At 39.8% G+C, this 14,722-nt stretch overlaps 1 protein-coding gene across 4 annotated transcripts in view; it reads left to right on the forward strand.

The window, feature by feature from the left end:
- LOC146433425 (glypican-5-like) overlaps positions 1-13,299 on the forward strand; it is a 398,949-nt gene extending 385,650 nt beyond the window's left edge. For 3 of the 4 annotated variants that reach the window (XM_085069748.1, XM_085069747.1, XM_085069749.1), the window contains one exon: positions 4,837-13,299. In XM_085069748.1, coding sequence (XP_084925874.1) covers positions 4,837-5,039 — 203 coding nt within the window. In that variant the 3' untranslated portion in view covers positions 5,040-13,299. The remainder of the gene's footprint in view (positions 1-4,836) is intronic. The other variant, XR_014854113.1, reaches the window with a different exon arrangement.
- The last annotated feature ends 1,423 nt before the right edge of the window (positions 13,300-14,722 follow it).

Raw genomic sequence — 14,722 nt, forward strand, 5'->3', positions numbered from 1 at the left:
CACATTCCCATTTCCACAGCATTCCTGTTTTCATTTGTCTGCTGCAGCTGTAACTGGAAATAATTAGTGCTGGTCTTAATGTCAAGATAATGGATTATTTGGAAATTGTTGGTACATTTTATGGCGACAGCATTGTTTTGCAATTTCATAGCTTCTTCCTTTGAATATGTAAAAGTAATTTCAGCTTTTGCTACCCGAGGTGATAAAAAGCTAATAATAACACTGCAGCATCTACTGTAATTTAAGAGCCTGTTCCACCAAGTTGCACCTAGCTTTAATTTTCTTATGAAGCTGTCAGCCAAACCCAAGCCTGTGATCGAAGGGAAATTTATCAAGCAACTAAGCTCCAGCTGGAGAGTAAATGCAGGTGCTGACCAGTTCACTTCAGACCTGCATTATGAGTGTCATTACATCCATGATGAGGCATTCAAGACCAAGGCATTAATTTGCTGTTGTAGATGCTGACATTCTGTCTTTGCAAAGTACAGTGTTTGCATGAAAGTCTAGAAAGAAACGGACCGGTCTGACTTGATGTAATTAATGTGGGAAAGCAGAAATAAACAATCTCTGCTTCCTTTCTCTCCCCAGATAGCTGGTTTGGAAGTTCTCTCTCTAGGAGCTCATGGTTAAAAGTGATGGAAACGTGTCCAGAATCCCCACTTTGTTATGGGCACAGTGGATTGATGAGAGTGGATTCTCTGCTGTCAGTGCCCCTCTCCATGAGAAACCAGGCTGCCGTAATTAACATTTACAGGACTGGTCTGGCAAATGTCTCTGGTTTGTTTTTATTCAGCATCCCCTCCCCGGGGCTGTACCCCTGTCTGGTTAGAGCCTTGGAGGCACTCAGGCTATTGGGCACTCACAGGGGCAGTGCCTGATGAGCAGAGATCCAGTCATTTGCAGTCACAGACAAAGGAGTGAGCTCAAATTAGATCAAGAGAAGGACAGAAATGGAAAGAGGGTTCTACTAAGTAGCTGAACTTGTTCATCCCTTGGCAGGACAGTAGGAAACATGAACAGATTAAAGCAGACCATGCTGATACTGTTCACTAGAGAGCAATAGCATGCAAGTACACCACTAAATAGTTACATCTGTGATAATCCCTACCAGTAGCAAACTGCAGATCACTTGGACTAGGAAGGGGGACCTGACAGCTTGGGTGCCAATATGACTTGAACTTCTGTCTGATGACCTGGTAAAAACCTAAAAAAAAAAATTATAATCACATTGTTTTTGCCCTGGTGTCTTTACTGACTCAATTAAGGTATACTTTAACATGTGACTCACTGAATGCATTTGAAAGGCATAATCAGCCCTCACTATAGGGGAGGTTCCCTGTTCCTAAATTAGATGTCAGTGGCAGTTTTGGTTCTCCCTGTCATCCTAAGCTGGTCTCTCTGAGGAATGGTATTGATCCACAGAAGTATTTATGAGTAGCTCGGTGCCGTCACAGCGGCACACACATTACTGGGCAGCAATCTGCGGTTACATCTCAGAGGTGAAGATAATCCTGAGCGCTCTAAACAGCGAGGTCAAGTCATTTTCATTATGTGTTTTGTTTATACTGTCAAGATGTGAATTTAGCAGCAGTTAACGCAGATAAGAGTTCAGCTAAGGAAGTGGACTCAATCCCCTGGACTAACTGAGCTGTAATCACGGTGCCTGGGAGAACTCTGAGCCATCTTCACTGACCCCAGCAGACCCTGTCCTCGGCAAGAGTCCCGAAAGGCTGCTCAGAAAGGCTGCTTTGGCAGTCAGCTGCCTTCACTAAGCACCCTTTTTGGCAGGATTTGAATATTCTCACTGAGAGCCTGGATGAGGGAGCAGCACAGTAGCTACTGCAGTGGCTGTGTCACCATCATGGTGCTGTGGTAAATAAACAGCACAGAACAATATTCATATGCCAGTGTCCAAAAGGCCATCCCATGTGTCAGGCTGAGGTTAGCTGGAGCCTTCAAAGGGTTTAACCACTCCATTTCTGGGAGAGAGGGACTGATGGTGGAAGGAAGTTTCTAGCGATGAAAAAAGCTTCTAATTGGGAACTATAAAGCCTTAAAAACGCAGAAGGTAAAGAGGAGAACAAACCAAAGCTGTGGGGTTCGGTTGCTTGGTTTTATGAAGTCGTACTCCGGGGGCTGCATTCATGGGTGCTGAACATCTGGGCTTTGCTGTGTTGAGACTGAAGTTTCATTTCTGTGCTAGTCTTCACACTGACACTTTTTTCTTTCCTAGCATGATCAGTACCTTTTTTGCCTTTTGAATGTCAGTAGTAGACTGAACATAACCATCTCTGACTCAGAGAAAAAGATTTAAGAGGAAAAACTCATTTAACTCAGAGTCTCAGCCAAAATCGTGGAGTGAGTAAGCAACAGGAACTCCGAGGAAACTGGAATAAAATAAGAAATCTTTATACTGCTGATATTTGTGACTTAAAAAGTAAATACAGGATTGAAAAAGATTTTGAACTGAATTGAAAGTTAAGCTATTTTTATTTATTTTTAAGAAAGGAGAAAACAGAGCATTTTAAATGAAATGCCAATTTTGCACAATTAGATCCCAAATTAGAATTGGCCATGAATAGCATCAGAAGATCCTCTGCTGTGAAGACAGAGAGAGAATTCAGAATGTAGTCTTTCCCCTGGAAAGGATAAAGGCAGAATTTTCTAATGTATTATTTAACGCTTGTTATGTAGTGCATTAAGCAATCGCTGAGAGGAAAGCTTTTAAAAACCAACAGTCTCCCTGATAGCATTAAATCTTACCTTAGATTTTTGGTTAAGTCAATAGTAAGAAAATAAACGAATTAATACATTTCAGTCTGCCCGATTTATAGACGCCAATCAAGTTACAATGCTGGACATGGCCAGCTGAAAGAGGGGAATAGATTTACCTGAGTGAGGTCTTAATTTAATCAGCTGGCCCCAGAGAGCTGAAGTCAGCAGGCTGGGATGATATAAGAGGCAGCAGAGAAATAGTGCCTTTACTGCAGTTGCAAAGGAGAATGACAGTGATGGAAAGGACTCTAGGCAGTGTCAGAACACACCTATTTCCATGATTTATTCTTAATTTACTTTAATGACAGTCTGAAGGTTGTCCATTTTTCTGTAAATGTCCTCAGAATACTGATATTTTCTAAACATTTAGAGCATGCTTTTTCTCCCCCTCCTTTCTGTGAGCTCCACTGCAGGTTGGAGTCAGAGAGGAGCTACGCCTGCACTTTGCCATAAGGAATTTTGAGCACAATGTCAGACTATGCTTTTCCCAGTGTGTGCCTTGCCAGCTGGTAAACCTTCGCTGCAGTCACTCTTGAGTCAGGTGTAGGAATCACACATTCCTCCGGGATTAATGTTGATATTATGGTAAAATGGAGGAATTCATTGCATTTCTTTTACAGTTTATTCTGGCAAAAGAACAATGTGTGCTTTCCCAATACAATAGCTCATTTTTAGTATCAAGTGAATTTATTGATGGTTGTTCAGAACTACTGACATGCAGACAATGATCTCAGATTGCATTTACATTTCTGGAATACTTTCCATCTTTCCAATTTCTGCCAGGAACTTGCTTCTGTGATTCAGAGTTTTCATTTTAAGATTGGACTGCTGTTTCATCTGCATTACAAATCTATGCCTTTTGCTTTCTTTTGTATGTGCGCTGCATTCATTAGTACCACAAATCCTTTAAACTTGGACCTGAACATTTATTGCTAATTATAAATTCTTCCAGGTAGGCATTTGTTTTTTGCCAAGCACTCAGGTGCGCTTTTATAGATTGACTGTAAAATCATCATCCCTTCAACAGATGAAATAGTGATTTTTAAAATTTTTTATTTTTCTCCACAATGCCAAGTGAGAGGGTGTAAGGGCAATATGGGTTCAGTAATATTTGCAGATAACTTGGGAACGTCTTCATAATGGAAGATTTATTTTCTCCCTTTTAAAAAAAATCCATGTTTTTGCAATAAAGGGCTACTCCTACTTTCTTCTGAATCCAATTCTTTATATAAAAATCCATGGAATTGCCTCAAAATGCATCTGGAGAGAGAAGCCTTCCAGTGCTTAAAGGGGATTTACAAAAAGGAGGGAGAGTGACCCTTTACATAGGCAGACAGTGAAAAGGACAAGGGGTAATGATTTTAAATGAAAAAAGGAGAGATTTAGATTGGATACTAGGAAGAAATCCTTTATTCAGAGGGTGCTGAGCTCCTGGCACAGATTGCCCAGAGAAGCTGTGGCTGGCCCTGGATCCCTGGAAGTGTCCAAGGCCAGGTTGCAGGGTGCAACCTGGGACAGTGGAAGGTGTCCCTGCCCATGGCAGGGGGTGGAATGAAGCGATCTTTAAGGTCCTTTCCAACCCAAACCATTCTGATTCTTTTAAGTCAATATCCAATTTCCTGCAGCAAGCCACCAACCTGAAGGGTGTTTTACTGCAACATGTTACAAAACCACTCAGTCCTAACATCCTGTTCTAAAGCATGAGCTGGTTCCCATCCCAGGTAGAAATGGAAGGTACTTTCTGTGAGAGAAGATCAGGTTCTGAGCCCAGCCACTGCAATGCAGAGCACCTATTATTCTGCTCAGGCTGTGTCTGTGAGCAGCCAAGGAAAGCCAGGCAGGCAGAGACGACTTGTTGAGCAAAACAGTGGGTGCTGAGGACAGAGCAGCCACTCTGAGTCCAACTAAAACATTAGTGCAACTAAAACATTAGCCCCATCAGTCTCCATACACGCTTCAGTTATTCAGAGTGAGTGTACAACATGTTCCAGCAATGGACACAACTTAAAGCACTGTTTAAAAGATATGTGATTAACCTTACGTTTACTTTCATGTTTTCAGATATACTCAAGGACAAGAAAACCCATCCAGAAAACAGAAATGAACCAAAACCAGCTGTGAAAAAGATTGACACCACAACCACCACAAGCACTGTCAAGTCATCCTCCAAACACAGTGTAACTGGAAATGGGAGCAGCCCAGCCCTGAGTCCCTCCCTTGCTGTTTTGGCAGCACTAGCAGTTCTGTGGCACTGTCCCCTGTAGCTGTGTTGTGCTGCAGATGCTGTGCTAGTGCTCCTGTTCACTGTCATTTATACCTGCAGCCTTACCCGACTGGAAACAAATGGAAATGGCTCTCTAGTTGATATGATATGTTAGAATAAATGAGGAGAGATATGCTGGAGTTGGCAGATACCAAGTGTCATCACTTACAATGTCTGAAGATAGCCTTTGGCAATGCCCACCCAAGGTACAGAGAGGATGATCACAAGGGTCTGAATAGCTTAAGTTATGGGGTAGAAATAACTGAAAACACAGAAATGGTATATGTGTGTGTTACTGTTTTTATCAATTTTGTTTGCTAGAATCTGACTGGCTGTTATTTGTTAATTTTTCTGGTAAGTTATATGAATGGTCAGTCTTCAAATTCAAGCCAATGCATACTTTGGTTTTTTTAGTGAACAGCTACCAAGCTGTGCTACAGTTCATAGAATCATAGAATGTTATGGGGTTAGAATGGACCTTAAAGATCATCCTGTCCCAACCCCCTACCACGGGCAGGGATAGCTCCACCAGACCAGGTTGCTCCCCTGTACAGTGAAGTGCTCTCTACCAGCTTGATGGAATTCTTGAGTGGTCAAGAAGATCAAAGCATGTTTGAAACTTCTTTTCACTCATTGTTTAGATCATAGGAAGCAACATAAAAGCATATGGTGTGTCTAATATATCAGTATAGTTGCCTTAACTGTGGAAAAAAATAGAACCACTTTGTTTACTGATAGTGAGTTTCCCTGCCCCACAAAATGTCATCACCAGATGCTTAAGCATATGCTCAAGGCTTATTGGATGAATGTCCAGCAAAGGGAAACATAAATAAACATAATGATGTTTTATCCACTTGAATGCAGCTCTGTACAGGGAAAAAAAAAAAATTCAGTTCAAACTTACTTTGCCTATGAGATGTTACATAGAAACCAACTTCAGTTTTCCATAAAGCTTCCAGAGATAGAAATTAGTGGGAACTCCCATTAGTCACTAACTAGATTTTATGCATTATGGATCTCTGAAATCAACTGTTTCATAAACTGTGTATTATTTAATTACATTTAAAGTTTAAAATTTTGTATCACTTTAGGTGTAAATGTAAAACATTCTGAAATCTAGAACATTCTCTGTTATACTTCATCTTGATTGTTACCCTAGAAAATGTCAAATGTGCATTATATCACAAGGCTATTTTTTTTAAATCAATCATACATTGATGCATTTTAACTTTTTGGATGAAAAAGTACTATAATAACTTCTAATGGGTTAAGAGTTAATGTGTGTTTTCCAACAACTGTTTACAGTGCCATTGAATATATGTATACAAACACAACTGTATGAATACAGTGATTAATATGATAAATATATGAAACATTAGAACTGTTATATTTACTACATTTCATAACTATTACAACTGTTTAATGGCCATTTTCATGTTGTAGACTATTATTATGTACAGTTTTGTAAGATTTAATGTAAAACACTTGCCTTTGGTTTTTTGTAGAACATCTCTTTGATACTTGGCGTTACACAGTAACTGAGATTACTCAGAAAAAGAGCCCTGCATGTCACTAACCAGCTTCAGGCATTTTATTGGCAACTTGGATTATAAAAGCCTGACTCAAAGAAGGTGCCATGGGCCAGTATTACTGCTGGATGTCACCACACAGGAGGTGACAGTAGCACAGAACAAGCAGACAGTAAGTGAACACAGGAGGTGACAGTAGCACAGAATAAGACAGTAAGTGAACAAAGGCTCACTACACTTGTGCGTTTTCAGATAGTATTAGTGAACATGTCTAATAGTGTTTGCAAAGGTGGGGCTTGAGTTGCATTTCCAATTTTGGCTCCTAGATTATATTTACAACATAAAGGTATGATCAGAACCATGGATGTACCCAGCTGCAAAGGCAGTGTCCCTAAAGTGGCAGCAGCTACATTTTCTAAAAGATAATTGAACTTTAGGGTTGAAACAAGGAGATAAAATGAGGAAGATAGTTAGATTAACATTAAATATTTTCTATTGTAATTGTGATTTTTCACAATGGTAAGGATATTAATATCCCTAAGGAGTGCTTCCCAGTCCGATAAGCAAAAATCAGTTTTCTCAGAAGTATTCACATGGCTGTCCTGTGTTTTCCAGGGTTTGTGAGCTGCACCATCCTATGGAACCATATTTAAAAATGCTGCTTCTTGTATTCATTTTTGTTGCCCTTTGGAAAAGTGCTGTTTTACCTGAGGAGGTGTGCAGGTCGTGCCATTTGTACAGTGGAGGACTCTGTAATGCCTGGCAGTGTTAGAGAATCCTGAGCTGTGCTGGCTGTGTCGGGCAGGTAGCTCTCTGTGCACACACAGAAATGTGCAGTGGCTGCACACACTCACCACCTGCCCTCAGGTCACACTGTGGCTTCACTGGAGCAACTCATGTCTGATGCTTGCCAACCTGCCTCCTGATTAGTGTTCTCACACGCACAGTGCTTAGTCATCATTCAGGCAAGTGCATCCAGTTTGCACACTGAAGCCTCTGTCAGGATTCCTATGGATAGAGGTTTCAGGGCTGGGCTGTGATCCTGCCAGATGTCAGCTGTGCAGTTTGGAGTTTTCAGATTTTCTCCCTGCAGAGAGGGAACTCGAACAGGCAGAGCCAGGTGTGTTTGTGAGGTTTTAGTGGTGATCCTGCCAGCCGCATGTTCAGCTGCAGCAGAGGGAGATGCAGAAGCTCCACATGAGGCAAGTATGGAATAACTCACCCAGGGGATTATCTGTTGTTGCTAAATATCATAATTTTGCTAAACAGAAACCTCTGAAAGAAAAATCAAGTGTTTGAATTTGGGGATTGGTTGGCAAGTATTTGTATTCATCTCTCAAGCTAAACCAGACAGCCCTTTAAAAGTGTCTGTAACAAAACACACCAAGTTCAAATTATGGGGTGAGAGAGAATGAAGTAATTTCATTAGATTCAACCCGTATTTTAATACATATGAATTACTGCAGAATGAGGGAAGAGGACTCCAAATCAGTTAATACATTTCACACTAAAACACTTCCAAGCTGTAAGAAGAGTACTGGTCAAACCAGCATGAAATAAGTTCATAGTGAGCATCAAAAATGGTGCCATTTTAAAGGGCAGTGGAGTTTATTTCTCACTGGTGGTTTGTGATCTTTTTTTCCCTCAGGATCAGTTGTATTTACATATTTTAAAAAGTATGTTTTCCATTTAAACAAGACATCTATACCAGCAAAGGCAAAACCAACTGATTGTGTCAGATAAAGGAAGCATCCATTTGCAGATGTATAAGATGCCTGTTTTACAGAATCTTAGTTTGTTATCCAGGACACTGTAATTACAATGTAATTACAAAGGTCTAAATTCAAAATACTTTTGAACTTGCCTATAAAATCTCTGTGTAAAATAAGGTACCAGTCTAGGAGCATTGCTGTAGCCTTGCCTAACAGTTACGAATTGTATTTAGCCACTGCTTTTTGATTGTTTATTGTTTTGCTATGACTTTAATATTTTGCTGTGCCCACATTTATGAATGCCAGCATTGGAAAATAACTGCTGTCATATATTTGTGAGTAAAATTGATGTACAATTTTCTGTTGGTAGTGATGCAGGCTTTTTACCAAATAAGACAAAGCTGCCATGGGCACAGTGTCAGTTCTTAGTGTTCCACTGCTCTTCAGGCTGTGCATTCCTGTAAGAGGCTCAGGAGGTCTGAGTGTCTCCAGTCCCCTTGCTGGCTATGAAAGCATCAGGGAAGGAGTGAAGGTGGGTGGGCAGAGGTTTGTGTGACTGCAGGGTGCCAGGCTATGGCAGCCTCCAGCTGTCTTCTCCGAGGCCCTGTGCCCAGTGTTCTCAGCTAATTTCAAGCAGATTTTACGCCTCTTCAAGTCATCTCTTGGAGACTGGCCAAGCAAAGAGCAGCAGAAGATCAAGACTGCACTTTCAGGCAACTTCACAGACACCTGCTAGGAACTGGGCTTTTTTTGCAGTTTAGATGCTTTACACAGTCTGGCCTCTCACACTTTTTTCTGGCTTGCATATTGCTGGTGCTGTGCCCTGTCTTCTAGTGCAACTTTGTCATTGCATAAGGAACTGTGATTCAGATCTCTCAGTAATGAACCTTTTGAGGTGAAAGTGTCTGTCAGAGCTTGATAAGGGCAACACAATAGTGTCCAGCTGTGTTGACTTCAGAGGCTCTGTGCATGGGTATGTGGCTGTGAGATTCACATCTCTCTGATCTCTTAAATCAGATTTGTATTTAGTATCACCCTATTCCCTTTTGGTACCAAGACTGCAATGTGTATCATAATTTTAAATTTTACTCTCTTATCCTGTGTGAGTCTTCTCAATGTTGTCCTAATGGATGTTGTGCACAGACTTGATTTTAATGTTAGTTGAGCCTCTTTGCCCATATTTACTGAGATTATTCAGTATTGCACATTATTTGGTCTAAGCAAGATTCATTCAAGTGAAAGGAGCTGAAATACACATTGAAGTGAGATACTGAGTAGGACAAAAATCCAGGAAGTTGCTATGTTCCTAAATGGAACTCTTCACATTAAATGAAGTTTACAGACAAAATTGTGCAGCTAGCGTGGTGTCAGTGAGATTTCAGCTTTTTATTGAAAATCAATAAGCAGTGTACCCATTTTTAAATGGAAATCAGTTAATATACATGCTTTCCTCATATCTCTTCACATGAGTAAGTGTAGTTCTGTAGGAGATATTCCCTGTCCTGCACATTGAGCATCACAGCACTGTAAGTGCTTAATGTTAAAACTGGCCAAAAGTACAAAGCATTTATTTTCATTTATAGCATTTCACTACTCTGGGTGCTTCTTGTGATGACATACGGCACGTGTCAATGAAAGTGAAACATCTTACAGTCAATGTCATTACTGCTCGGACATGTGTTAGTCAAAAAGAACACAATTATGTCTTCTTCCCACTGCCTCAGAAGTCTAGCATTATTCCAATACTGAATTCTCTTCTGTTTTCCATTGTCACGCTCTAAATAACTGCAATTGAATTGTATTAAATATTAAGTCAAAAAAAATAAATGCAGGCCGAGAGATTGTAATAGAGAATAAATTCAGAAAAAGATCCTGCATTTAAAATAGAGAATACTCCTAGGAAACAAATCACTCATGGACTAGAACAATTTTTCAAGTCCCTCTCCAGGTTCATCACCATTCCACCTCCATACAGCACAATAGGAAGCCTGCATGCAGGAGGTTGGTACTGAATTCAGCAAAGTGAATTAAAACTATTGCTGTGTAGTGATATTTCCAAGTATCCTGCTTGAAGCGGATGTCCTTTTGCTGTTTGCAAGGAATGCATTCCAACTGCACGTGCAACTGCTTCAGTCCTTACTCAGGAAGCAGCTGCAGATGCTGCAGCTTTCCAGAGAGGCTGCTGGACTCAGACCATGATGCAATATTTTTGGGTCACTCCCATGTCATTGAGATCAAACTCAGTCCTTCAGATAGACTGGTTTAGGCATTCTGGTCGTTATCAACACTACAGTGATTTCCCCCCATGAAATCCTGTAATACCCTTGCAGGACAAGGGCACATCAAAGAGAGGCCACTGATGCTCTCACGATGTGCTTGAAGTACTTCATTAAATAGCCACTAACAACCACATTGGTCTTTTTTTCTATGCAGAGAGTATTAATACAACCTTGCAAATTTATGCTGTTTGCACTTAATCATTTCAATTAATCTTTAGTAAATTACCCAGTACTTTGTAATTATAATATTTGCAGTTAATTTAGTGCCATCTTAAAAATAATTAGTTGCATAATAGAAGCAATTAATATTTATTCGGATTTTTTTCTCTTGCAGGGGGATATATAAATTATCCTCAGTGGCCTTTCTGTACACCTAATTAGCACCTGTTTGAATTATTCTACAGGCTATGGACACTTCATTTGAAAAATAAATGCATTGCTAGTTTTGTGAACTCCTTGCAAATACACAGTTGTAAAAATTACTTTTCAGGGGAGTGCAAAAGCACGTTTTCATCCATCTTCTGGGTTTATGAGCTAGGCTAGGCTCTTAGGCTATTGCATCTAGAATAGTTAAGGACATTTTAAATGCAGTTAAAATGGAAGGAGTCTGATACCACTTTCCCATAATTAAGTACAGTATCCCAGATTTGTAGCCTGTTTTATTCAGTAATGAAAAAGGAAAGGAATAAGACTTCAAGAATATAGATCCTAGTGTGATTTTTACATTTCTGTAAATGCATATGCAGTTCAGAAGTTTTACTAATCAGAGGCTATCAAAAGCACTGCTGTGCTGGAGTTCTGAGGACACTGTGTTAAACTTGTGGGAATTAAACCAGATTGCTTCAATCTTGTAGGGAAGCTTCTAGGTAAATAGTAAGGGTCTATTTAAATGCACAGAATATGGAGGAAGGTAATTCAGTCTTTCTGAAAAGGAGATCTCAAACAACTTTCTAACAATAATGCCAATATCAAATATTTACAACCTCCACACATACAAAATTGAGGGGAAAAAAAAAATCTGGGGTTATGAAATATTGGAACAGACTCTCAACTCCTGTAAATATCAGTGTAGCTCCTTTGATTTCAGTTTAACAACGTAAATTTACCCTGACATAACTATCTAGCCCAAGAATGGGAATTCCTGCCCATCTTTTTGCAGGTACAGAAAATCAAGAGTAACTGCAGTGATTACAAAATTTGCTTAAGTTTTGCATTGCCCCAGCCAGCAGATCAGACAGTATCTCATGCCTGAAAAGCAAATCTGTATCACAGGGGATACCCTAAATCTTCTGGCATTTTCCCTTTCCATGGGCACAGCAGGGCCCTTTTCCAGAAGCAGCTGGTTCTACACCTTGTTGGGCTGCAAGGAGATGTTTATTCTGTATCTCCTAGGGTAGAAATTCTTTCTAAGAGAAGGTTTGGTGATAAAGATCAGGCTTTGAGGCAGATCAAATCTGATTTTTCTGTTTCACGTTCAAACACAGGATCCAGGTTTTAAACTGGTCTCAAAAACCAAGAGAGACTTGTTGGAGAAGACTGATGGTGGCTTTGGTGTCTTCAGGAAAGCTTAGACAGCAGAGAAGGCAAGCAGCCATGTTCTGCCCCAGCTGAAGCTTGTGTGTATTTGCATTCAGTTTCAGGTAAAATTACCCAGGAGTTTCCAGATTAGCAAAATGACAAATTCATGAGTTACTGCAGCCTGATGTTCTATGGAGAAGAAATGAAATTTCCTCCTAAGCAGAAACAAACATTATTCTATGTTATACTAAACATCCAACTTGGAAGGAAACCAAAGCAGGATGTTAGGCCTCACAAAGCCATAGATCCCCCTGAGTGGGGTTGGGTTTGGTGATGTGTCAGAGTTTACCTGCTTGTCATGAAAGAGTGTCTACATTTCAGTTCTGGTTTTGGGCTGGAAAAAAGCTAAGGTTTGTGGCTCACAGGTGACAAATCACATGTAGGCAAAAGTTGTAGACAAATCCACAGAGCAGTGAGGAAAGCAGTCAGGCATTCAGTGGGGGACTCATTGAAAAAGGAGAAGATGCATTTAACTGACTTATTTGAGCTCTGGCATTAGGGATGAGCAACAGGGTTGAAACCTCCTCCCAAAACACTTCAGTTGCAGGTGGGAGCAGGCCATTGGAGCAGCAATACTACAGAAAATGTTTAGTGTATCCCACTTATTCTATGGAGCCATAGTAGAATAAAAATTGAAGCCAGTACACTAAACATTGCATAATACAACTTCTACTGTACTTCAGTATCAGAACTAATACATTATGAATGTTTACTCTGGGATAGAAATTCTAGTAAAACACATGCTTTGCCATTTAGCTTTTTTAATAGCTAGTTTATGGCCTCCTAGTCTGTTTTAGTTCATTTTATTTTACAGGAATTAATAGGCTGCTCCATTTGTATCTTATATTAGTTGCATCTTGGGTATTTTAAGTTCCAAAATAGATGGGTTTTCCCCTAAGCTGTATTCAAGCTCTAATATGTATTTCTGTTTCCCAAGCATGTGTTTTATTTGCAGTATATCTGCTTATATTTTTATTGCATAAATTTGTCAATTTTCTTCAGTTTGTTTTCAGCATTGAATACCATAAAGGCAATTCTAAAAAACAATCTGAAAACAATGTCTTAAAAGAAGAACAAGGCTACTTTGAAAAGTTAAGCAGCGTGCTTTGTAAAAGACAGTGAACTGTGATTGGGAATAAAAATTAATACTCCACAGCAGGAAATTGTCATTGTCTATTAAAATTTCTCTTCTTTTTCTCTGAATGTTTTTCATCATCAGTGATGTAAGTTACAAGACTTATAAAATCTTAAATATATTTTAATCTGTTCAGATGATGCTTTGAATAAAAGATGCAGACCTTGAGAACTGAGGAATTCTTAGTATTTTGGTCAAAGTCTGGCAAGCAAAGGTCTGTTTCTTCAGCCCATAACTACATTATTGTTGTTCTTCCTTCCTTGGAATAAACACAGGGAGATGTAAAGGTGCCTACCTGCTCTCCTGGGAGCCCTCAATAAAACTGAAGAGATGCAATACTTGCAGAGGTCTCCTGGGTAAAGGCCACACCCCTCTCACAACAGGTAGGACTTCTAAAAAAAATTTCCATTCCTACATAAACAATCAGATCCGAGTTCTCCATTGACTGAGTTCTTGCAATAACTGTGCACTGTTAAAAGCCTTTCCCCTGGTTTTGATTAGGAGCACATTATTTCTCTGTCTTCATATAGGCCAGTGTACTAGAAAAAGGAACTCCCTTTTGTTAGTTTAGTGTTCTCATCACTTGTCAGTTACAAACTTTGCAGTTTTTCATCTTTTGAGGGGGGAAAGAACATCTGGTATTTTCTTGTCAGAGGCCTCTACCTAAAGTGACACTGCAGAGATCTTTGCTCTTACAAGCATTTCTTAAAGCTAATTTTCATGAGCTTCTCTTCAGTGCTCTGTCAAAACAGCTGGCTTTTTCCTGCTTAAGAAGTTGGTGAGAAAGGTTTTAGCTGGTTTCTCTCTTTTATTTAGTGTTCTGGTACTATTGGTTGAAGACTGTAGGACAGACCACTGAACCACAGTAGTATAATGAACAAAATGTTCCTTGATTGTGTTTACGTTACTGTAAGCCTCCTGTCTACCTACCCACTTTTTTCTGACTCGATTTATTTTCTGCTTCCATGATGATTTGAGTGTTGCCTCCTAAAGCATCCATGACTCCAGCTGTTCCTGACTCTTTCAAAATGCTTCCTATTTGAGGTCCGGGAATTGCATACATTTCATCCTGCCACATATAGAGAGTGCTTTTTGCCAATATATTCGGTTTTGACCCAGCTCCAAAGATAATAGCCAACAGCTCTTCTCTGCTGATGCTAAAGGGATGCTTGTTCTCTGAAGTGCTGCCTCATAAAAGCCTTTTAAGGATTTCACATTCATCCTCTAATTAAGCAGGTGTCTTAAATCTGCAAAGCTGCTTCATTCTGAAATCCAACCTGCCTCCACTTCAAAGGATGTTGTTTCTTTTCCCAAAGATGTTTTTAAAAGTGCTTCTTTGACATTTCAAATTTGTAGGGTTATTTAAAGGCTTTGCTTCTCACCTGATTCAGTATGTATTTTCCAAAAATACACAAAATACATCAGATCTGATGAGGTGCCTCCAGGACATT

This window comes from Lichenostomus cassidix, chromosome 9 (assembly GCF_008360975.1).
Source record: "Lichenostomus cassidix isolate B80296 chromosome 9, HeHo_3.0, whole genome shotgun sequence".
Lineage (NCBI taxonomy): Eukaryota > Metazoa > Chordata > Aves > Passeriformes > Meliphagidae > Lichenostomus > Lichenostomus cassidix.